Genomic DNA, 25,099 nt, shown 5'->3' with positions numbered 1-25,099 from the left:
GCAAGCTTGGGCACATCGCTTAACGTTACTAGCAAAAAACTGAGGCTACATGGGGTTATATATGGGATGCCTCTCCCAGCACTCCAGCAGGTTTTTTTTTTTTTTATCCAATTACTTGAAATAGCTGCATATAACCAGGCATAATGATTAAGGAGCCTATGTCCTGTACTGTAAAACTGGAAAACACATTTTTGAGATACTTACACATATATACTCTTAAAACTTAAAGAAGGGAAATTAATTTATAATAAAAATGTAACCCATTCAGCGGACTTTATTTAACATATTTGGATAAAAAAAAAAAAAACTAGGTATCTTTCATAATACAACCTGCAAATGTTCCTGTTTGAAGTGAATGGTCATTTTTATATTGTTTCAATCAAAGTAAAAGTTTTAAAAGTTGTAAACAAAATACTGAAACACCACATGTTGCCACATGTATAAAAGAAAAACTGCTAACTAATATAAGACCAAGAAATCAGAACATTTATTTATATAAAAATCCAAAGAAACCTAGAATAAATATGTCAAATTACTTTTCTGCATAAAGATTATGCATTGTTAATATCCTTGAAGTCCGTTATAAACATTTTGTATGGATTCATGTTTCAAAAGCTGTTTCACACCTAAAAATACAAAAACAAAATTTAGAATATAAATAAAAACAGCACCATAACTTATTAGCATTCCTGAAAAAAAAAATGATACATGTAATGACAAAAGTTACTGATGGATAAACAGGCTCATAGCAGAAATGTAAACTTGCTCTAGTCCAATACAGGTGCGGCAAAGGTTGAAGTTTTCAAACGAAAATGGGGAAATTTATTTTTAACGCTAATCCAATATAGATCATGGTGTTATGGCTTGAATCTAACAAAAAAAAAAAAAAAAAAAAAAAAAAAGGTGGAGGTGGGGGAAACCAAAGATCACACTTGGAGGGAAACTTTACCGATTTTTGATCAGTTTTGGAGGCATACAGGTTTTTTACCCAATCTCTAATTTTTCTATCAAATGCAAACTCTTCTTTTCTATTCCTATTATTTATCTCCTTTTTATTCTTGAAGTTTATCATATATTTCAAGAAGACTTTAGTACAATACACCTAACGGCCTCTAACTACACAGGACTGACTCAACAAAGAAATATATTCCAATAGTAGGACCAAAACCTAGTGAGGCCTTGGTCAATTAAGGACATACACAAGCCCCTATCAGTCTTTGTGGCTCAACATAAAAGGATACCGTATTTATCGGCGTATAACACGCACTTTTTTCCCCTAAAATCAGTGGAAAATCGTGGATGCGTGTTATACGCCGATCCCCCCCCCCCCCCCCCCCCGCTGATTGTGTGGAGCACAGGGACTGGGCGTGACTGTGAGCAAAGCTAGCCGAACCTAACTGAGTACACTCGGCTATGTATGTATATGGGCAGCGCTCGGCTCCGCTCACAGTCCCGCCATTGGACCTGTGTTATGTCCATCATTGGGCGGGACTACGAGAGGAGCCGAGGACTGGCTCTGTGTATCTCGGCGCCGGCAGCGCCATTTTCAAACTGCAGTGACACTGACAAGTCACCGCAGTTTAACTGCAGCCTGGGCAAGGCTTCAAATGACACTGGCAAGGCTGCAAATGACACTGGACAAGCATGCAGATGGACACTGATAAGGCTGTATTGATGGGCATTTAAATGTAAGTTTTTTTCCTTAAAATTCACTCCTAAACTTGGGGTACGTTTTATACGCCGATAAATACGGTAATTAAGGGATTTACCAAGCCATTTGGCTACATACAGTTATGAGCATTTTCTGAATATGATGGATAATTAAGCACAATTCCTGCATTTTTAAAAATGAAAAAACCTTTAAAAGAAATCTTGAGTGCAAGCTGAAATTGTATAACCTCGCCAGAAGGTGAATGTGTTGACTTGATTTGAGCTGTGGTGGCCATTTATGTTCACATCCCCTACATTATAGTAGCACATAGAAAGGAAGGGTCTGCTGCATAGTGACCATTCACAACTTACAGCACTGTACATGAATGTCATATAAGCTGTGTGTTTTGTAAATGATCTAAAGTCCTCTGTTCTTTCCACTGTGCAGGAAAAGAAGCCTACATACTCCAATGTGTGTCAACACAAGCCACAATACACCCACAGCAACTGAAAGGACCAAGCAGTAGGTTGCTGGTCTAATGGAAAACATAACTACCATACTTAATGACATTATAAACCCTCCTATCTGCACCTTGTGTTTTTCACCTGTATAAGATGTGACTGATCATGTGGTTTCATGATGTCATTTGGTGGCCTGTGACACCAGAATGTGAAGATTTACTCCACTATATGCTGTGCATAGAGGTTTGTTTCTGTTTATGTTCAAAACATGAGGCATGCAGCATGGAACTGCACAGATTAACCTCTTTGCACCCGCGCTATAGTCGAAAGACGGCTACAGCGTGGGCCTAAATTGCCGGGAGGGGGTCCATGTACCTCCTCCCGAGCATGCACAGCCCCTGTGGGCCGCGCTCTGTGACCAGTGAGTCCATGAGGCTCGGCTGATCGGAGTAAGGGGCTGATCCCGGCTCCTTACCACGTGTGCAGCTGTCAGCCAATGACAGCTGATTATGTGATTGAAACAGAAGGCAGTAATTTTTTTTTTTTTTTTTTTTTTTTTTTAATTACGCTGACAGTGCGGGGAGAAAAAATAAATGAGCAGAATACTGGCTTGTGTAAATGAGACATCGGTCCTGCACATGGAGAATCACTGCTGCCTCATCAGTACCCACCGGTGCCTCCTATCAGTGCCGCCCATCGGTGTCATCTACCAGTGCCACCTATCAATGCCCATCAGTGCAGCCTCATCAGAACACATCAATGAAGGAGAAAAATTACCTGTTTGCAAAATGTTATATCAGAACTATGAAAACGGTTATTTATTTTTTCAAAATTCTCAGTCTTTTTTTTTTCTGTTTGTTTAGAAAAAAATAAAAACCCCAATAGTGATTAAATACCACCAATAGAAAGCTCTGTTTGTGTGAAAAAAAAATGATAAAAATTTCATTTGGGTACACTGTAGCATGACCACGAAATTGTCATTCAAAGAGTGACAGCGCTGAAAGCTGAAAATTGGCCTGGGCAGGAAGTGGGTTTAAGTTCCCAGTAAGCAAGTGATTAATGCATGACCTCTGTCTGTAGTCTAAGAACTGCCACTTCCTGTAAAAAAAAAAAATAAAAAAATACAGCATATCCCACAATCTAGCACCTGTGCAGGTGCAGTAAACAGATCTAACACAGCCAGAAACGGGCATTTACAGGGAGATCACAATGCTGGAAGAGATCAGTTTTCATCACATGAGTACTTCCACATTTGTGATGCAACACAGAGGGAAATGGTGAGGTATGGATTGGACACTCCATAACCTGGAACAAGAAGGTACCTGTCCTGTTAGCGAATAGGGACAAGCTAGGTGAATGAACATATGGACATAGGGGAATTGATCGGCTATGACACTAATAACTGCAGCAACAACATTTGAGCCCATCTTTACAAGGCAATGCAAACAAATGACACATGGACTATAACTATACTAATACTTAGTTAAAACAACCAAAAACATTTGAAAGTGTAAAATGCCTTTATGAAATGCTAGGTGGTACCAAAATTATATTTCAGCATTTATAGCTGTGGGGAATTATAGTGATATGATTATGTATTATCCAAAAGTACAACATATGTCATGTAAAGGGCTCAGTCTGCAACACTGCACAAAACAAGTGCTGCAGTGTAAGCACAAGACACTACATAAATGTCCTAAACCTCTGTAGCAACAGAGACTAGCACAACATTTATATAGGTAGTCATGAATGAGGTTTATATTGGATAAAAACACACTATGAATACCGCAAAGGCACAATAAATGCCATGCAGAAGACTATGGTTGTAACATTTTTATGTAGACACAACGATTAACATGAATGTGGTGCAAGAGACTGCTGCTTAACACTATGCTATGTCTGAATATTACAAAATAAATTTACAGCCTGAGCTGTAAAAGATTATCCCATAGATCATATGCAGTTATACAAGCATGCACACTTAAGGGCCCAGTACTTACTTCAAATACTGAACTTCATTAAAACTACAAAGTTATGTTTTTTGAAGCCTTACTGCTAAAATTCCATACCTGGATGCCATGCATAAGAAACTCCATTGTATTGTAAAATGGTCACCCTTCATAATGAGGTCCTATCTCAAAACTGCTGCCTCAAACTATATGATAAAGAATGTCCACTTAAACTCTCATCTGGTAGGCTACTGGAACACAGTATTAAAACCTGCTGTTCCAGACGCTGGTAGTGCACCCAGAAGTGCCTGGAACTCACTGGATTTGAAAATAATTGTCATAATCGATTAATCTGATAGATACTAGACATGAACATCTTTGAACTTTCGCTCTGTATTTTTAGGGATTGATACTAATCATAGAATCAGTTTTCTTGTGACAAACATTTTTGAAAGTACATCCGAAAACACACACATACCATTTTTCTGTTCTTCTGTTAGTTGTTCTTTGGGAAAGTCAACATCAAAAGTAATAATCAGAGAGCCTTTGATGTTATTGTTGTCGAAATTTGGCAGGCCTTCTCCCTTTTTCCAAAGTTTTGCGCCAGGTTTAGTAATTTTATCACGCATTACGTGAACCTAGTTAGAAAACAAAAAAATATTACATGTGGCAAACATTTTGTCAGTTTTCTGCAACAGAAAATGTAGTTATGGCTTTAAAATGAAAGAACATAAAAAATGAATTTGTCAACTGCCTTAACAGGTTTCAGCTTCAGTGTACATTATCTTTTCAGTCACTGATGTGATCAGTTAAAGCTAGAACCTGATGTGGCTTAAAAATTTCCAAGGAACTGCAGCTTCTCTTTGTGTCTGCAAGTACCTGTGATAACAAAACATTAGAACCTAGGTCCAGGTTGTAAAAGTAGCCTTGACCTTTGTATAAAGTGCATCTTCAGCTACAACTTTTCTTGCTTCTTTATAAAGCTGGAAAGGGATAAAATTATTTCAAGTTTATAATTCTGAGACTTGCCCAATCTCCAATCAAGGCGACAATGTTGTCGCCAGCAAAACAACTAAAGCAGAGCTCCACCCAAAAATGGAAGTTCTGCTTTAAGCTCTCCTTACCGTCTTACATGCCACATTTGGCATGTCATTTTTGTGGAGGCGGGGGGGGGGGGGAGGTGATGGGAGCAGGTACCCAATTTTGACAGGTACCTTCTCCTGCCTGGGACAGGGGAGTATATGTTGATTAGGTCAACAGCTAGACTTTTTGTAGCTGCTGACCTTTTAACAAACTCAAAAACGGCTGGAACTCCGCTTTAAGTTTACCTGGGACTTTAAGTATTATAAATATCTGTACATACTTTGAGTGTGCTGTGCATTGGGTAATAGCTTACCATTGAAAGTCACTGTCAGTACCATTACCACAAGTTATTTCCAGAATGGATGCTATTATGTGAAGAATAAAAATCACGTTTTGATGCCAAGTGGAACCCATGGTTTGTGTATCATCTTCCTTCATCAGACTGATCTTAATTTATATCTGGTAATTGCTCATTTTGTTACCAAAATTTATTTTCTGACATGGAAAATCTCCAAACATATGTATATAGATGCACTCTGTCATACATTATTATTTTTCCAAGATTTGAAAGTGCCTTCGGTAAGCTTCTCAAATAAAAAAAAAAAAAATCATTCTTCTCATTTTGTTCTTTTTTTCCCTGATACTGTACATTCTTGAGACACATTAGAATTGGTTTGCAATTCTATTTGTTCTACACAGTCTTCTTCACTATCTAATGTACTTTGCTTTTTGTACAGGTTTCTTGTACTATTTACAATAAAAGTTTATAAACAAAAAAAAAAAAAAAAAAAAAAAAAAGGAAATGTGCATATTTTTCTTACAAATTGTATTAAAGTGGAACTGGATGCATTTTACAACAGACCGCAAACAGGCAGGCTATTAATGCAGAAGAGACATGCAAGGTCTCCTCTGCGAAAAAATACACCTACCTGTCTGTGGCATGTAAACAAGCTGCACCTGCACAGCTGTCGTGTGCAGTCTAACTGAATACTGTGCATGTGCAGGAATTGCCTCATCTCACGCCTGCCAATGGAGATGCCCAAATACTGGCAGTTAGGGAGAAGATCCTGGTGTCAATGAGGGATCCAGATTGTTAAAGAGGAGGCAAGTAAAGTGCCTATAGTTCCACTTTAAAAGACTGCTTATTTGTACTGTTTTGTTACATACAGTGCCTTGAAAAAGCATTCATACCCCTTGAAATTTTCCACATTGTGTCATGTTTATGGTTGAACTAGATGGACTTGTGTCTTTTTTCAACCTGATAAACTATGTAACTATGTTACAACCAAAAACGTAAATGTATTTTATTGGGATTTTATGTGATAGACCAACACAAAGTGGCACATAATTGTGAAGTGAAAGGAAAATGATAAATAGTTTTCCAATTTTTTTACAAATAAATGTGAAAAGTGTGGTGTGCATTTGTATTCCGCCCCCCTGAGTCAATACTTTGTAGAACCACCTTTTGCTGCAATTACAGCTACAAGTCTTTTTGGGGATGTCTCTACCAGCTTTGCACATCTAGAGAGTGACATTTTTGCCCATTCTTCTTTGCAAAATAGCTCAAGCTCTGTCAGATTGGATGGAGAGCGCCTGTAAACAGAAATTTTCAAGTCTTGCCACATATCCTCAATTGGATTTAGGTCTGGACTTTGACTTGGTCATTGTAACACAAAGAATAGATTTGATCTAAACCATTCTATTCTAGCTCTAGCTGAATGTTTAGAGTCGTTGCCAAGTTGGAAGGTGAACCTCCGATCCAGTCTCAAGTCTTTTGCAGACTGTAATAGGTTTTCTTTGAAGATGGTCTTGCATTTGGCTCCATCAATCTTCCCATCAACTCTGACCAGCTTCCCCGTCCCTGCTGAAGAAAAGCATCCCCACAACATGATGCTGCCACCACCATGTTTCACGCTGGGGGTGGTATGTTCAGGGTCATGTGCAGCGTTAGGTTTCCAGCCACACATAGCGTTTTGCTATTAGGCCAAAAAGTTCAATTTTGGTCTCATCTGACCAGAGCACCTTCTTCCACATGTTTGCTGTGTCCCCCACATGGCTTCTCGCAAACTGCAAGCGGGACTTCTTATGGCTTTCTTTCAACAATGGCTTTCTTCTTGCCACTCTTTCATAAAGGCCAGATTTGTGGAGTGCACGACTAATAATTGTCCTGTGGACAGATTCTCCACCTGAGCTGTGGATCTCTGCAGCTCTTCTAGAGTTACCATGGGCCTCTTGGCTGCTTCTCTGATTAATGCTCGCCTGTCAGTTTAGGTGGACAGCCATGTCTTGGTAGGTTTGCAGTTTTGCCATGCTCTCTCCGTTTTCTGATGATGGATTGAACAGTACTCCATGAGATGTTCAAAGCTTGAGATTTTTTTTCATAACCTAACCCCGTTTTAAATTTCTCCACAATGTTATCCCTGCCCTGTCTGGTGTGTTCCTTGGCCTCCAAAATGCTGTTTGTTCACTAAGGTCTAACAAATCTGAGGGCTTCCCAGAACAGCTGTATTTATACAGAGGTTAAGATACACACAGGTGGACTCTATTTACTAATAAGGGGACTTCTGAAGGCAATTGGTTTCACTAGATTTTAGTTAGGGGTATCAGAGTAAAGGGGGCTGAATACAAATGCACATTACACTTTTCAGATATTTATTTGTAGAAAATTTGGAAAACCATTTTCATTTTCCTTCCACTTCACAATTATTTGCCACTTAAAATGCCAACAAAAAATACATTTACGTTTTCAGTTGTAACATAACATGACAAAATGTGGAAAATTTCAAGATGTATGAACACTTTTTCAAGGCAATGTATATTTCATATGGTCTTCAAACAATAGGTTTGTTGCACTGACGATTTCTAAAAGGTTTATGAATCAAATAAACCTTTTAACCATTTGTTGACCGGGACATAGCCGAATGACTGGTACAGCGCAGTTAGCTGGTTTTGGGAGGGCGTCGTCACGAACTCGCGTTTCCCGCACGCCCCCTGGGGCACGCACACAGAAGTGTCCATGCTTGCCAGGTTCACTGGACCTGGCGCATCATGGATCGTGGTAAAGGGCCAATGACAGCGGCCCTTTACCACGTGATCGCTCCGTCCAATAACGGAGCGATCACTTGTCAACAAACCGGCACATGTCCGGTTCAGCTTTGCCCTCTCCTCGCACCGATCAGTACAGTGTGAAAGGAGGGAGCCGGTGCAGGAGCACTTGTGGGCTGGATCTGAAGTGCCCGCAGCGCTGATCTGTGCCCATTCAGCCTCATCTGTGGTCATGCGTGCCACATCAGTGCCTCATTCCATTCCTCATGTGTAAAAAAAAAAAAATAAGTGTTCTATTTTCTTTTCACATTTTCCAAAAACGTATGGTTAAAAAAAAAAAAAAAAAAAAAAAAGAATAAAAAAAAAAGGAGACATATTCAAAAGACTCAAATATTATATGTTGGGGTGTTTGCTTTCCAAAATGCGGTCATTTTTTGGGCGTTTTCATTGTCCTGATGCTCCAGGACCTTCAAAAGTGCAAGAGGTAGTCAAGAAATTAAATATGTAATTTATATCCCCAGAACACCTGACGTTGCTCCCTGCATGTTGGGCCTCTGTACGTGGCTAGGCTATAAAGTCTCACATGTGGTATGGTCATACTTGGGAGGAGTAGCAGAATGAGTTTTGAAGTGTAGTTGCAAGTATGCATATGCCACGTGAGAGAAATAACCTGTTAATATGACAATTTTGTGAATGGGGGGGGGGGGGGACGATGACTCATGTTTATTTTGCTAAGAATTGTGGGAAAAAACTCACCATGTCTCTTACTAAATACCTTGGAATGTATACTTTCAAAAAAAAGGGGTCATTGGGGGTGGGGGGTGGGGGGGGGGGTATTTGTACTTTCCTGGCTTATTAATGTCTCAAAAAATGAGATAGGCCGTCAGTACATCAGGTGTGATTAATTTTCAGTGATTGGCACCATAGCTTGTAGACGCTATAACTTTCACAAAGACCAATTAATATACACTGATTTTGGTTATTTTTACCAAAGATATGTAGCAGTATAAATTTTGGGCAAAATTTATGAAGAAAAATTGCTAATTTGCTAAATTGTATAACAGAAACGAAGAAAAATGCATTTAAAAAAAAAAAAAAAAAAAAAAAAAAAAATTTCAGGTCTTTTTTTTCATTTACAGCGCAAAAAGAAAAAAAAAAAAAAAAAAAACAGTGGTGATTGAATACCACCAAAAGAAAGCTCTATTTTTGTGAAAAAAAGGACAAAAATTTCATATGGGTACAGTGTTGCATGACTGAGTAATTGTCATTCAAAATGTGAGAGCACTGAAAGCTGAAAATTGGTTGGGTTAGGAGGGTGGTATAAGTGTCCAGTGGGGAAGCGGTTAAACTCTGGACTGTCAGTCAGAATGTGTGCTGACTGTTCCATCAATAGGAGATAGTTTAGATATCCCACAATTGAGGTTACCCTGGAAGCATAGTAAGGCTAGCATGGGTTCCAATACTTGGTGAACATTCTGGGTGCAGAAGACAGACCTAATGGTAGGACCACAGCCAAATGTAGGTAGGGTTAATGTGCTGAAAAGATGGGGAATGTGCCTGTGCGCATCCTTGATGTCCACAGAAGCTAGAAAGTCTAGCTGATGGAGAATAGCTATGAGTGAGAGCTGGTAGCAGAGCAGCAAGGGACAGTAGCAAACAAAACAGTTCTGCCTTAGACCCCTTTCACACTGGGGTGTTTTTTAGTCGCTTTAGCGCTGGAAAAGGCCTCTGCTAATGCCTGAATACCGCCTCCCATTTATTCAAGTGTCACTTTTCACACTTGGGCGAAGCACTTGTGGGACGTTCTGAAAAGTCCTGCAAGCAGCATTTTTGGGGCAGGTTGGGAGCGCTGTATTTAGCGCTCCCAAAACACCCTGCCCATTGGAATGAATGGGCAGTGCCGCAACACAGGAGTTTTTAACCCCTTCTTCGGGGGTTAAAAGCTCCCCGCTAACGACCGAAAAGCACAGCTAAAACAGCGGTAAAGCACCGATAAAATGAGCGGCGCTTTACCGCAAAGGTGGCCATGGCCCTAGTGTGAAAGGGGTCTTAAGGCTCACATTCATCACTGGTCAATCTGCCATGGGCCCGCCATTATGTGCACTTCTAACTACTATAAGCAGATGTAGGAGAACCTTGCTTTGAGCTCTGTGCACACTGCAAAATCCTGCCAAAAGAATCTGCCCCATCCCCTACTACCACACATGCAATGCAGGATTTCCGAGTAGGTGAAGATAATCTACACTTTTTATTTTACTGTACACTTACTAAATTTGTTATATATGTCAATAAAAAACATTTGACTTACTTTATGGTTATCTAAATGATTAATTTCCATTTGAAAACCCACAAGAGCTTCGACTAAAGAAATAGTAACATTTGTGTATAGGTCATCTCCTCTTCTTTCAAATATAGGGTGCCTGTTTATAAATATACAAAAAATTAAAGGTTATATATATTTTAACAGCCCTACCAATCATTCCCAAGTGCTCCCCCAAAATGTTTTTTTTTGGAGATAGAAAATAAGCAGCACAAAAAATACTCAGTAGAGGAAAATTAAATGCGATCCTGCATTTCTTTAGCTAAAAATCACCAGCCTTTATTTAAAAACTATCAATGTTACAGACAGGCATTGTACCAAAGAAAAAAAAAAAATATTAAAAAAAAAAAAAAAAAAAAAAGAAAAAAAACAACAGTTTTTAGCTAAAAAACCAACAGTCCAACAGTTTTTATCAACCCCATTCAGAATGCAAAGTAGAGAGATAGTAAATCAACAACAGTGTTATGTTATTTTGTAAGACTGGAGAGTGCAAAATCTGGTGAAGCTCTGCATGGTAGCCAATCAGCTTCTAACTTCAGCTTGTTCAATTAAGCTTTGGCAATAAAACCTGGAAACCAACTGGTTTCTTTGAAGAGCTTCACCAGATTTTGAACACTCCCGTTTTAGTAAATAAAACCCACTGCTACTTTTCTATCCACCCGATTTCAATTATCTGCAAATCAAAGGTATGAGCTACAATCTGCAGACAATGGGGTTTATTTACTAAAGCTGGAGAGTGCAAAATCAGGCTCACTTCTGTATAGAAACCAATCAGCTTCCAGGTTTTATTGCCAAAGCTTAATTAAACAAGCTAAGGTTAGAAGCCGATTGGTTTCTATGCAGAAGTGAGTCCCCAATGTCAGTTAAAAGGAACGGGTCAAGAAATTTTTTTGATTTTTTTAATTTTTAAATAAAATTTACCTTTATCTCCTTAAATAACCCTTAACCTACCCTAAATAGCCCCAATTAACTCCTCCTTCTACTATTATTTTCCTGCAGATTTTTGTGTTGATTTCTAAAGCCTGGAAAGCCCTGCACCGTCTCTTAAAGCCGTTATCAAGCTCACGGCTGCAGCAGCATGCGTCTCTAAGTTAACTGAAATTGAACTGTAGTCTTTGCTGTGAACGTATAAAATTTATAACAGTAAAAGCAGCTAGAGGTCAGGGATGGCTTGTTTAAAAAGTCTTATTGCTTGTTGGAAATATGTAATCAATTTAATGTCCACAGTCTGGGCAGAGGTACTTTATTAGTATTTGTGAAAGTCATAAAACCTGGCTCTGTCCATCCAAAGTTGACACCTACTCACATTTTAATAGGAAAGGAGGCCCGATTACATTGTTACTACATAAGATGTGTTTAGAACATTTAAAAATAAACTGTTTTAATTTGACAAGTACTAATTTAAAGAATGGTCATCTTTGTTGATCTTGGTCCACCACTGATAATCTGGTAATTCTTATGATATCTGCAATTTCTCCTTTTTATTTTAGCACAGTAAAGCCTTCTTAAAACTAAAAGGATCGGTCTCATTCTGTTACATATACCAAAATAAGAGAAGACTCTCATTAAAGGACAGTGGGGACCCTACTCCACAGATGTCAAGATTTCCAAACACTGCACTGATAATGGCAAAATAGCCTGAAACATCTAGCCTGAAACATTTCCAAACACTGCACTGATAATGGCAAAATAGCCTGAAACATGGCTGGAATAAATGGATGTATAATATTAGACTATATCTGCACTATACACCAGCAGTTCTGGATGTGCATTTGGACAGAGGAGCGATAAGCAATGATTTGCATGGCTTTCCCCATTGAAATGAGGGATTATCCTCTTATTTTTGGAATATAATGATATATGAATGAGAAATCTGAATACCTTCTGTTTTAAGAAGACTTTACTGTGCTATGCACGGATTAGAGTAAGGGCATTTTGATTGCGGTAATCCCTTCTCACAAAACCATTTATGCTTATACTGTCTCCTTTTAAATTTTGCACCTGTTTGCATGCATAGCATGGTTTGTTTTCTTTTTGCAAAAATGTCATCATCATTAAAGAGAACATAGGGGCTGAATAACAGCAATAAATGGTTACCAGGGGTGATCAATAAGCTCACAGAACTCCTCCGTGCAACATGTGACCTCTGTCTCAACTTATGGATAAAACATGCACCCTTGTGACTGAATGAAGAAGAGCAGTAGCTAGGACTGTGCAGGGGCCTAACAGAGTGCTGAAGATAGACGGTAGCGGTCCTCATCTTCAGGTGTTCAGCATGGAAACTTGACTTTAGGGGCCAGAGCTGGAGCATAATTAAATCATTAACATAAGACATTTCAAAACCCAGGTTTCCTGCACCCCCTGTAGATCTAGCTTAGTTTTTCATAGACTACAATTGGACTTAGTTATCTGAATGCAGTATCTCCTTACTTGAGAACTTTGATTCGAAAACGCAAGTCACCTGGCTCTCCATCAATGTGTGGCTCACCTTAAAAAAAAATAATCATAACAATTAGTAAAAGGACAAGTGTACAAATGAAAAAAAAAAAAAAAAAAAAAAAAAAAAAAAAAAAAAATTAAAACACACCCTCATAATTAAAACATAGTAGTTACCTTCTCCAATAAAAGGATATTCCATGCCATCACGAACACCAGGCTCAATCTCCACTTCTAAAGTTCTTTCTTCATTTACAAGTCTACAAAACAATAAACTGTTGAGGAGCACAGAATTCTTTCAGCAAGATTCAACGCCACAATATTTCTGTTGGAGATAAAGATCCTTATACATATACAAAGATCCATCCTTCCATTACTCGTTAGGGTTTAGCTGATCAGAGTTGCTGCTTATTGGCAACTCATGCTTCACACTTGCTTACACACAAAGAAATGAAGAAGCTTTATTTAGGAGCGGAAATGAGGTTTAATGAAGAAGTTGGGATCACAAAGCCCTATCTTATATCAGTTAGTTCAGATAACAGGATGTATATGACACATTGCATGCTGTGCTGTTCAGGCATCAGCATACTACACTCAAATGGCCTTCGTTACACTAGTGATCACAAACAAAATCAGAGAAAGAATGAATCAGCAGGAGCACTAAAACAGAGGCACTAGCTGATACACTGGTTTCACAGATTCAATAGAATACGATAGGTGAAACTTTGATTGTCATATTATTTAACATGATTTCACCCATTATCAATAGGTGTACTTACTTGACGTTTGGACATTCATCACAAACAACTTCTTGAGTCATCTGAAAACGTCCTGGCCCAAGTTGTGTAGTTCTCATTTCTTGCCGGCAGTTGCATTTACGTTTTCCTGGTGCTTGTCGTGCTACAGGCTTATTTCTCACAACCTAAGAAAGGGTATTAAAAATTCATGACACAGGGAAAAAAAAAAAATGCGTGTGTGTGTGTATATAAGCATTTATTGTCACAGAAAAACTAAATGTACTTGAATAGCCCTACTGTGTTTCAGGTTTAGTCGGTGTACTCCCTGCCAAGGTCTGAAGGCCACTTACATGAACATAATGAGGTCCCATTCTCCCACCCAAATTATCTGATTACTATGATTTGGCAGAAATAACAACTAAGACCTAAACTTACTGTCAATGTCTATGGAAAGCACTCAGAAGGTTTTCAGCTTAAAATTACCAAGCTTAGCGTTGATGCTCAAAGAACCGATGTCCAGCATCCATAATGACTCCCACGCCAAGTTCCTTAAAATCTGGGAACCATGGCTGATGTATGCATTTCCTATGCTCCCTCAAGCCAAGCCAGCTTGGGCTGCCTATGATGGGCAATCTTGATGCTCCCGAGCCCTTGTCTTCCCCTTCTTCTTCGCTTTTGGACTCCTTGTCCTTTCACCCCCCCTTTTCTTTGTCTTTTCTCCAATTCCCCACTTTTCAGATGCACAACCCCTTACCCTGCAGTGTCACTTTCTTGCCTAATTTCCCTCAAGTTTCTGCTCTGTTCTCTTCCTCTTCTTGACATGTAAAGACTGCATATTGCACCACTGTAGGGGTTTTGGTTGGCGCAGGGGACACCTCATTGTTGTGGGAAACTTTTCCAGGACCCCCTGGCCTTTATGGCCTTATAGACGATGCCTATTTATTGCTGTTATGTCAGTCCTCAGCTTTCTTATATTGCCAAGTAATGTATTGAGGTTTTCAAATTTGTACAAAACACACACAAACAATAGAAAATAAATAAATGGAAGAAAAAGAAAAACAAGGCTGATAACACAATGGGTGAAAAGTGTGGACACCTGCCAATAAAACAGTATATAAATCTGTTTATGTTAGATAGATCAATAGGATCAGTGGCATCTCAAAATAGCAACAGCATGTTGTTCATACAGAGTAAGTGAAACAAACAAACAGGGTTCACCCACCTCTAGTATAGATAGTAAAATATTCTTGGTATTGCAAGAATAGATAGGTAAAACATTAGAATCATAACACAACTTTGTTACACTAATTCTCATGAACAAACCTAAATGTTGCACATACCATTGCTCATTAGAATCTACATGCCATGATGCTCAGAAAGTGGATGATACCTGGGTATGACCTAGAGCCCCAGATATACCTCCTCTGGCATATGACTAGCTAACACTGCAGAATTTTTAAGGAAACCAGGGAGAAAGGAGCCAAGTCTGGCAGCTCCATCCAAGGATCCCAGAGCTTAGAAAGCCGATTGGGTTTACCCTTTTCGTTTATGTATTTGTGGTTCTCTCAATAGAGTAATATTAACTTGTCCCCAGTCTTCAAACATGGGGGAATTCAAGGACATCCATCTCCTAGCTATAGTTTTACGAGCTATAAACAATAGTCGTAATACCAGTATTCTAATTTCAGGTGGAAATTGTTCCTCATCTATATTTCCCAGCAAAGCAGATCACTGGTGAAAGCTCCAGTTGTATGTGATAAACTTTATTAATGATGTCTACAAATTGCTCGCCAGTACCAAACCAGGTTGGGGCAGTCTGGGGTAGGTCTACAGCCCCATTTAGATAGTTTAAGGGGTGTAAGATATACCTTATGTATGATAAACAATTGGGTGAGTCTCTGCATTGGGGATAGGGATATTTGGGTCACTTGTTCTAACATAGTAAGCCAGGATTCATCAGGTATTTCGTCCCGGTCCCACTCCCACTCCCACCCGTTATGTCCAGGAAGAACTAGACTAACCAGGTATTTCTCCAGAAACTGTTTATAGAAGGATAAAATAAGCCCCCGTTTTCCAGCGGTGGCCTCCAAAAGAGGCAAGTAACGGCATTTTCTGAAGGGAAAGGTTAGTTTTCTGAGCTTGGGATGTTAGAGCATGCCTGAGCTGGAGGTACTGAAATAATCTAGATATAGGTAGCGGATATGTCTATTGCAGATCCTGATAGGACCTTATTGTTTGTTGGATATACATTTGAGCAACATATTTGATACCATTAATGTACCAACAGTGAAACCCCTCTAATTTCTGAACCTCCTCCAGTCTAGGGCTCTCCCACAAGGGCATAAACCTGGATACTCCATCATTGTGCATTATATCCTTCATTTCCTGCCATACCTATATTGCCTCATTTTTGCCTTCCTTTACCATCATGCAAGGCAACCCTTGTTACAAATCTCAAAGCTAGCCCGTGCGTGGGCAGAACTGCTGCATGTTAACTCCTTGTTAAAACCAAACAATCATTGAAACCGAAAATTGGCAAGCTTATTTCTATCATTAATTAGCAAACCTGTAGGCTAGATCAGTGGTTCTCAACCTCAGTCCTCAAGTAACCCCAACAGGCCATGTTTGCAGGTTCTCCTTTATCTTGCATGGGTGCTTTAAATCAGAGTCAATGGCTTAGTATTTTGGACAGCTATTTTATTTAAGAGAAATTCCCAAAACATGGCCTGTTGGGGGTTACTTGAGGACTGATGTTAACAACCACTGGGCTAGATAATCCTTCTAAACTTCCTATAGGATCATGCCCCGGTGTCCTGACTGAAAAGCTGGATTCCTTGATTATGCAAACAGCAACCAGAGGTCTCATCATCGATTTGTGACCTGCCTCTTCCCATTTTTCTCACCTGCCTATTGGCCACCATCACTCTGCTTAACCAACAAAAAAGTAAAGGGAGCAAAAAGAGGTGGACCACAGTGTGTTCGATTTACTAAAACTGAAGAGTGCAAAATCTGGTGCAGTTGTGTATGGTAGCCGATGCACTTCTAACTTAAACTTATTCAATTAAGCTGTGACCAAAAAAAAAAAAACGGAAGCTGATCGGTTTCTTTGCATAACTGCAGATTTTTTACTCTCCAGTTTTAGAAAATCAGCCCCAGTGTGTCCACGGAGCTCTGATTGCAGTTTGCATAATAAAACTATGCAAATTTTTTGGGTTACTGAGTCACTCTACAAATGAATCACCAACAAAAAAAAACAGCAGTTATCTCCCGCGCATGAATGAAATGACCCAATAGGATGTATCATTCTGTTGCATGATTGGATAATATTCTTGAAGCCTTGCTGCCCCTCTAGGATTGAAGTTGTCCTCAAACCACAAAAAAGAAAAAAACAAAATGAAAGAAAAAAAAAAAAAAGGGTGCACTGGCCTAGTGCATTATCCCACAAAATGTTATTTTAACAAAATCAGGCCACTCACCGTGGCTAAACATTCCCAGACTCTACTATAGGGGGGACATCACCAGGGTCCCTGCAGGCTGACGTATCAAAGGTATGGCCTTCATCAGAGCCCTGGTGAGGACCCCCTATACTAGAGTCATCGGCTATTCTGGGAATGTTTAGCCATGGAGAGTGACCCGATGAGCCCCATTAGTACCTATGTTTGTGAGTAGTTCTTATTGATTATATTTTAAATAAGATTTTGTGGGATAATGTGCTAGCCCAGTGCGCACTCTCATTTGTTTTTTCAGTGACTCTACAAATGACCTAAGTCTGTGTCCTGGGATCTTGTGTTAGAATCATGCACTTGGTTTGCCACGACATATACACTTGTCTCACGTGTGTGGATGCTGCTTCATTTTGTAAGGGGAGGTGAGAAACACTGGTCTAAAGTATATACATTTTTCTGTGTAATGCACGGCCAATTCTTTTCCTCAAGTTATAGTCATTTTAAAATACTGCAAAATGTACCTCTACAAAATTTCCAGAGTATACTTCTTCCAATGTCACTTCTAGATCGATGATTATATCGCTGCCTCGTGGAACATTTCGGTCCTGTTGACGTGGATTGCCACCAAACATGAATCCAAAATCTCCAAAGAAGCTAAAAAAGAAAAAAGTTTATCTTACAGCGATTTGTTAAAGCATACACATACTTTTCCTTGAAGTGGTTCTAAAGCCTAAAAGGTTTTTTACCTTAATGCATTCTATTCACCTTTTGGAACATATTACACGTTCCACCCCAATTTAGAGTGAAACATGCAACATGTTCCAGCAGCTGCAGCCATTCCCCCTCTCCTCCCACTCCCCAGTGACAGTGAGCGGGCACCTTCTCCAGGTTACGGTTTGAAAATAACATGGTCGTGCGGGGCTCTGCCTGCCCAGCCACGTCATTTATTTGCAGCGCTCTGTGAATGGGAAACTACAAGTACTGGCAGCCTTTGTGGTTGTCGGCTTGTAGTTTCAATGAACTACCATCTCACTGTTGAGAGCTCTGGTAGCTCATACTCTGTCAGTGTGTATCTGCCTGCCCGTATGAGGTACAAGCAAGCAGACAGATACACTAACCAGCCTTCAGGATTTCTACATTGTATCCGCGATCTGCTAATCGCGGGTACAATGCTTTACAGGCTCCAAGTAAGGAAAAATAAAAATGCATATTTTTCTTACCTGCAAAAAAAAAAAAAATGTGCATTTTAAGGTGCGACAGGATCCCGCCCTCATCCCCCTTATAATTACCCAAGCCAGATTTTGATCCAGCTGTGTGCCTGAGAGCAGCGATTCTCTTTGCCCTCTTTCTCCTCACAGGGCAGACTGATAGCAGCGTGAGCCGCTGGGTCCTACTGCTGTCAATCAACTTCTATGACAAGGGAGAGGAGGGCAGGACCGAGCCTCGCTCTCTATGTCCATTCAGACTTGAGGGTTCAGGAGCAAGCTTGCACAAGTGCCCTCATCAAAAGCAGCTTGCTGAAGAGGAGGAGCCAGGAGCGCTGGGGGAGCACCCCAGAAGAGGAGGAATGCTCTATGCAAAACTATTGCACAGAGTAAGTAACCTGTTTATTACCTTACTTAAAAAAATATTGAAGCTTTACAAATCACTGAGCCTGAATTAAATTAGTAATACAATACAGCACTGACATTGGTGATTGGTGATGTGTGCAGGTGAAAGTACTAAAAAAAAAAAAAAAAAAAAAAAAACTGACTGACACAGTCTTCCAAGAACAGCACTACCTTCAATTCTACAGTGAGCAGAGCCATGCAAATCAGTCAGTTAAAAGCCAAGTTCACCTTTTGGGAAAAAACAAACAAAAACGAAATAAAAAACCCTAAATATGGGTACAACATGTAACATGTTACCAATTGTGAACTTACCCTTTAAGGTCAATGAGGTGACCTGTGCATCTGGACCTATCAGTTCATAGCACAGATACAGCTAAATTCAGGCAAAACACCACAAAGATTTCTAAAAGATTCCTCCACCCATACACAGAGCGGAAGGAGGAATCCCCTCTGCCTGGCTACTACTGTATTCTGACAGCTGCTATCACTGGCTGTCAGAATACCTGAACAGTGCCCACCTAATTGGCTGCAGGCACTGTTTGGCTGACAATTTTCAGCCCTACTTCAACAAAAGACGAAGTGGGTGGCCAGCAGGGCCACCCACTTTTAAGACTTTCAGCAGCTTCAGAGGAATCGGCCAAAATTCCAACATTGTGTGGCCAGCTTTATGCAGCAGGCTATAGAAATAATCATGTAATTCTATATCTATACTATAAACCAGAGGCTCAGTTGCAGGTGCAATATATAGGAATGAACTGCTTGGCTCCTAAAGAGCATGGTAGCAAATAAAATCAACCACTAAATAAAACTATTTGGGAAAGACAATTTAAAGACAGTGCATTACACATTGCTGATTGGTGAGCTGCAGTGCTGACAAGGCAGGGGCAGATCAGACCACTGTACAGACACCGCTCTCACACAGATAACAGCAGTCCACCTGTGTAGCCTGCTGCCTATCACAATTTGTGGATAATAAAATAAATAAACATTTAAAAAAAAGGGACTGAAAAACCAGTAGGATTTGACAATTTGAGCTTTTAGAAAAAATATTTAACCAATTCAGCTCTGGAAGGTTTAACCCCCCTCATGACCATGCCATTTGTTTGCTATTCAGCGCTGCACTACTTTAACTGGTAATTGCACGGTCATGTACCCAAAATGTATTTTATTTTTTTTTGCACAAATAGAGCTTTCTTTTGGTGGTATTTTTTTTGGATCTTGGCCAAAATGTATTCTGCTACAAGTCTTTGGTAAAAAAAAAAAAAAAAAAAAGTCCCAATAAATGTACATTGATTGGTTTGTGTGAAAGTTATAGCATCTACAAACTATGGTACATATAATGGATTTTTTTATTAAAATAAATAGTAATGGCGGTAATCAGCAACTTATAATGGGACTGAGATAGTGCTGACCTCACCAGTGACACAAATACAGTGATAATACTATACATGGTCACTGTACTAATATCACTATCTGGGAAAGGGTTAACATCTCAGGGTAATCAAGGGGTTAAGTGTGTGCCTATCAAGGGTTAAATGTGTGTATACTGTGCTGCTTTTTACTAAAAATCTTTTTTCCTTCTCCCTACTTTGCAGGGAGAAGAAACAAAGATTGTTCCCGCTGTACAGGCTCTGGGCTGTTCCTGGCTCTTAATTATTGGACAGGACCTGCTGACAAAATCCCACTTTGTCTAATCACAGCAGGAGTCGGAGGAGGGGGAGACGCGCGGGCCCTGTACTCGGAAGAGGCCAGCGATGTACAGGTACGTTGCTGTGCCTGTAGAAGCCGCTTGTCCATAGCAAAATATTGCTTCCTTTGTTTGAAATACCTAATGTTCCTGCCACCACTCTGCTTTCCTATTAAAACTGCCCACACTAGGTATAAGAGCCCAGCGGGGTCAGCTTTCTAGCTATGCTGGGAACTCAGATTTCTTTCCTCAAATGATCAGACGTCTGCTAATCACACCCCTTTCCCTACACAGCTATTCACTGGGAAGACCGGTATACTGCTGTTTCTCCTCCCAAAGCTCTCTGAGCTCCTTATGTAGCTGAAAACAGAGGATATGCAATTACATATACACACACACACACACACGTAGTGACATGCATTCTTTTGCCTGTTAATGTAATGCAATGTTAACCTATGAGCATGTATTATAATTTAATATTTGGCACCATCTAGTGGCCAAATTGTGGAATGGACTGTATTTTATTTTACTTATTCAAGAAGGTGAGGAATGGTACAGGAAGTCACTGTTTATTTACTTTTCACAATAATCTACCTATTCAGAATGCTCAGTGATTTTACCCAGCAACACTCAGTACTGAAATGCATGCTGGGTAGGCTATAAAAAGGCTTTGTGCGGCCATCTTAGCTCTCTTCTGGATGCGTGGCCTGCCTGCGAGAAGCTGTGCGGAAGTGTTCCAGAGAGCGTGGCCTACACCTACTGCGGAGCGGCACAATCAGCGACTCGGCTGTGCACCAGTGAGCTGTAGGAACGCTGGGACAGAACTGAGAAGGATCCAGAGACGACTGTCAGAGCCATCAGAGGGTCCCGGTTCATCTTGCGGAGCGGTGTAACGGCCGACAGGAAGCAAGACCCAGTGCACCGGAGCGGAGCTGTCCTACTACACAGACATAGTTGGTTGAAGGGGCTGCTGCCCAAAAGTTTTCCTAACGCACTTTTACACACCTAATTCTGTAACACAGTGTGCTGGGACCTGTAGTTCCACACAAGGGATCTTAAAAAGAACTAAAGACTGAGTTTCAAACAGGCCTAAAGCCTATCCTTTCCTATACTTTTAGCACTGTGTTACACTAAGTTAACTGCATCAAAGACAGTTGCAGGTTACTACGCTACCAGGATAATTTTCAACATCTACTTTATCTAACCCTGGTTTATTTAACCATTGGATTACAATTCATAAATAGCTAGCAGAAGACAGAAGACAAAGAAAAAAAGACTGCCTCTTTCCTTGCAGGGCCTTGCATCCTAATTTCTGGTTAATAGAGAGTTTACACTCTAAAGCAGGGGGAGCTCCCTAGGGATTGCATTTGTGCTTTATTTAATAACATTGTCTTCTTGTAGTTACAAGAGCGCACTGGAAGTGGGAAGGTGCTCAGAGTTGAGGTGTTTCTACTCTGCCATTAGTCCCACTTGGAGACGCACTTCCAGAGACCAGTTAATACAACTCTACATGTATAGACTGCTGTGAATGATTGTGGGGCTGTTGTATTATGTTTGTGTGACAGTGTAAATATTGTAATTACTGTTACGCTTGTGCTAGAAAAATCCTTGCGTTTATGTTTTATATTCTTCAGTAAACTTAATCTAATATTTACTTATAAAACAGCGAGTTGGTGTTATTGCAAGGATGGAACCCGAAGTGTCAGAGGTAAGGGTAGCCCTGAGGGTCTGGGATGGCCAGTGGGAAAATGAACAACCAAGGGAGTAGTGCGCCACACACAAACAAATTATATATATATATATATATATAAAAAGAAGTATGCATTCACAAATGTTTTGCCTTTCATTTCTATTTTAAAATGAATGGGTGGTTTTAAAAAGGCAAGGTCTCACATATTTAACCACTTCCCGACCAGCGCACACCAATGTACGTCGGCAGAATGGCACGGCTGGGCAAATGGACTTACAGGTACGTCCATTTGAATTACCCGCCGTGCCATTGCGTGCGCGCCGCCGGCCGGGAGCCCCGTGAGTCGGGTCGCAGGTCCCGCGGACTCGATCGCCGCGGGGATACCCACGTTCGCCTCACGGAGAGGACGAACGGGGAGATGCTGATGTAAACAGCATCTCCCCGTTCTGCCTAGTAACAAGTGTCACTGATCACAGCTCCCTGTCATCGGGAGCAGTGATCAGCGTAGTGATACATACAGCCCATCCCCCCTACAGTTAGAATCACTCCCCTAGGACATACTTAACCCCTCCCCGCCCCCTAGTGGTTAACCCCTTCACTGCCAGTGTCATTTACACAGTAATCAGTGCATTTTTAATTGCACTGATCGCTGTATAAATGACAATGGTCCCAAAAATGTGTGTCAAAAATGTCCGACATGTCCGCCATAACGTCGCATTCACAATAAAAAAAAAAAAAAAAAAAAAAAAAAAAAAAAATTACTAGTAAAAAAAAAAATTATTAATAAAAATGCCATGAAACTATCCCCTATTTTGTAAACGCTATAACTTTTGCGCAAACCAATCAATAAACTCCTATTGCGATTTTTTTTTTATGTGTAGAAGAATACGATCGGCCTAAACTGAGGGAAAAAAAAAAATGTTTTTTTTTTCTATATTTTTGGGGGATATTTATTATAGCAAAATGTAAAAAATAATGCGTTTTTTTCAAAATTGTCGCTCTTATTTTGTTTATAGCGCAAAAAAAAAAAAAAACACAACATCGCAGAGGTGATAAAATACCACCAAAAGAAAGCACTATTTGTGGGGAAAACAGGACGTCAATTTTGTTTGAGAGCCACGTCGCACGACCGCGCAATTGGCAGTTAAAGCGACACAGCGCCGAATCGCAAAAAGTGCTCTGGTCAGGACAGGAAGGGGGTAAAATCTTCCGGAGCTGAAGCGGTTAAAGTATCTGCCTTTTTTCTGGATTGAAGTATAGCTAAATGTAAAAGTTATTTTGTAGAGTGAAGGAATCAGAGATTCCCTCACTTTGCAAGGCTTCCTGATTTGGCAGGAAGTGAAGGGAAAATCTCCGCAAAGAGACACAGATGACAAAAAAAAAAAAAAAAAAACACTTTAGTTTCACTTTCAGTTCAATTGGGCTTTAAGGATTTGTAATCTCTTTAGAGAGAACCAAATACTGTATACAGCAGGTCAGATCACATTATTTAGATTGACTTACTGTGAGAATACATCACCATGAGAACTGTGATGGCCATCTTTAAGTCCTTCTTCTCCATATGCATCATACTGCTTTCTCTTTTCTTCATCAGAAAGTACCTAAAAAAATAAATAAATAATAATGTATACTGATACAATATTTTATAAATGCATCTTTATAGGCGACAGGTTCTTCAATTTTCTAATCTGAGGACCCCAATAAGAAAACTATTGTAGTAGGCCCAAAAATAGAATGATTACCAAAATGGCACAAAATCCATACAAAAGACAAATAACAATGGCCGTATAATATAAAACACACACACGCACAGACAAAAAAACAGTTCTCCATGTTTTCTTGTTTGTTAAAAAGTGAAAATCTAACAGTGTAAATAAAAAAAAATTATAATATTTAAAAACGAAGAATAGATTCCTGAGAGTCATTCTAATGTTAATGCTTATACATTAAAAAATAAATAAAAAAAATGGCATAAAAAAAAAAAAAAAAAAAATCTACCACTGTATTTGTTTGAATTTTTTTTTTAATGCAAGCTGTGTTAATTCCTACGTTTAGCTTGGTATCACCTTTTGCAGTCCTTGTACAGTGGAGTTCAAAACTCATCCATATTTCTCTGCCCCGGCCTTGCACAAGCTCTAGTTCCCCATTTGTGTTTGTGCGGTCAGGCATAGAGATGGCGATCATAAAGGTAGTGATCAGAGGAGCTGTTGTCATCTTTTCAGTTCTTGTGGTAAATAAATGGTGCCTGGCAAAAACGGATATTCGCTCTTCAGCCCCGTATACACAGGCCAAATGTTGGGCAGCATTGGCTGGTTCAATAGAAAATCGGCAGACATTTGGCCCATGTGTACAGCAGTTGGTCCAACAGAAGTGGGCTTCTGTCGAAGGGGCATGAACGAAAAAGGTCTGCGGACCAGCTCCCGATCAGCCAATGGCTGAGAGCGCTGACTACAGTGTTCTGGCTGGAGGACCAGGAAGGAATAGTACATCGATCTCCACTGCTGTTCTAACATCGGATTGTTAATACAGCAGCTCAGACCTGATCTGTCAGTTTTCTTTGTTTTCTTTTTAAACTGGATTGGAAAAAAAAAAGCAAACCAAAAAAAAAAAAAAACACGAGCAGTGTGTACTGGGCTTAACCCTTCGACACCGATATAACGCAAATATGCAGCCTTTGGCTTTAAGGGGTTGTACTGAGGTGATGCCTGCAGCTGTACACATCACCCCTGTACCGTTTTTTAGAGCTGACGATCGGATTTCTTGTAATATCATCTGATACGGCTAAGGAGCTGGTCGGCTGTTATTACAAGCAGTAGGAGGGGACGTCCCACCATGGGGCCCCAAGCGACCAGTCAGCAACGCCTGCCGGCTGGCCGGAGGCCTGAAACATTGCCAGAATCGGCCTTGACCGGATCTCTGATCTAGTAACCTGGAAGCGATCATGGAACCTGGAAGTCATGAAATCACTTCCAGTTTACTGAAGA

At 40.0% G+C, this 25,099-nt stretch overlaps 1 protein-coding gene across 1 annotated transcript in view; it reads right to left on the bottom strand.

Moving 5' to 3' along the window:
• Nucleotides 1-465: 465 nt before the first annotated feature.
• Nucleotides 466-25,099, bottom strand: part of DNAJB11 (DnaJ heat shock protein family (Hsp40) member B11) — a 47,315-nt gene continuing 22,681 nt past the window's right edge. Inside the window, exons 3-10 of the mRNA XM_073633122.1 lie at nt 23,619-23,716; nt 17,650-17,782; nt 13,725-13,867; nt 13,123-13,205; nt 12,940-12,997; nt 10,498-10,609; nt 4,540-4,699; nt 466-626 (exon numbers count right to left, since the gene is read on the bottom strand). Of these exons, the coding sequence (XP_073489223.1) occupies nt 562-626; nt 4,540-4,699; nt 10,498-10,609; nt 12,940-12,997; nt 13,123-13,205; nt 13,725-13,867; nt 17,650-17,782; nt 23,619-23,716 (852 nt within the window). The 3' untranslated portion in view covers nt 466-561. The remainder of the gene's footprint in view (nt 627-4,539; nt 4,700-10,497; nt 10,610-12,939; nt 12,998-13,122; nt 13,206-13,724; nt 13,868-17,649; nt 17,783-23,618; nt 23,717-25,099) is intronic.

This window comes from Aquarana catesbeiana, linkage group LG06, assembly GCF_042186555.1.
Source record: "Aquarana catesbeiana isolate 2022-GZ linkage group LG06, ASM4218655v1, whole genome shotgun sequence".
NCBI lineage: Eukaryota > Metazoa > Chordata > Amphibia > Anura > Ranidae > Aquarana > Aquarana catesbeiana.
The sequence above is the reverse complement of the archived record's forward strand: the minus strand, read 5'-3'. Positions and strand labels throughout refer to the sequence as shown.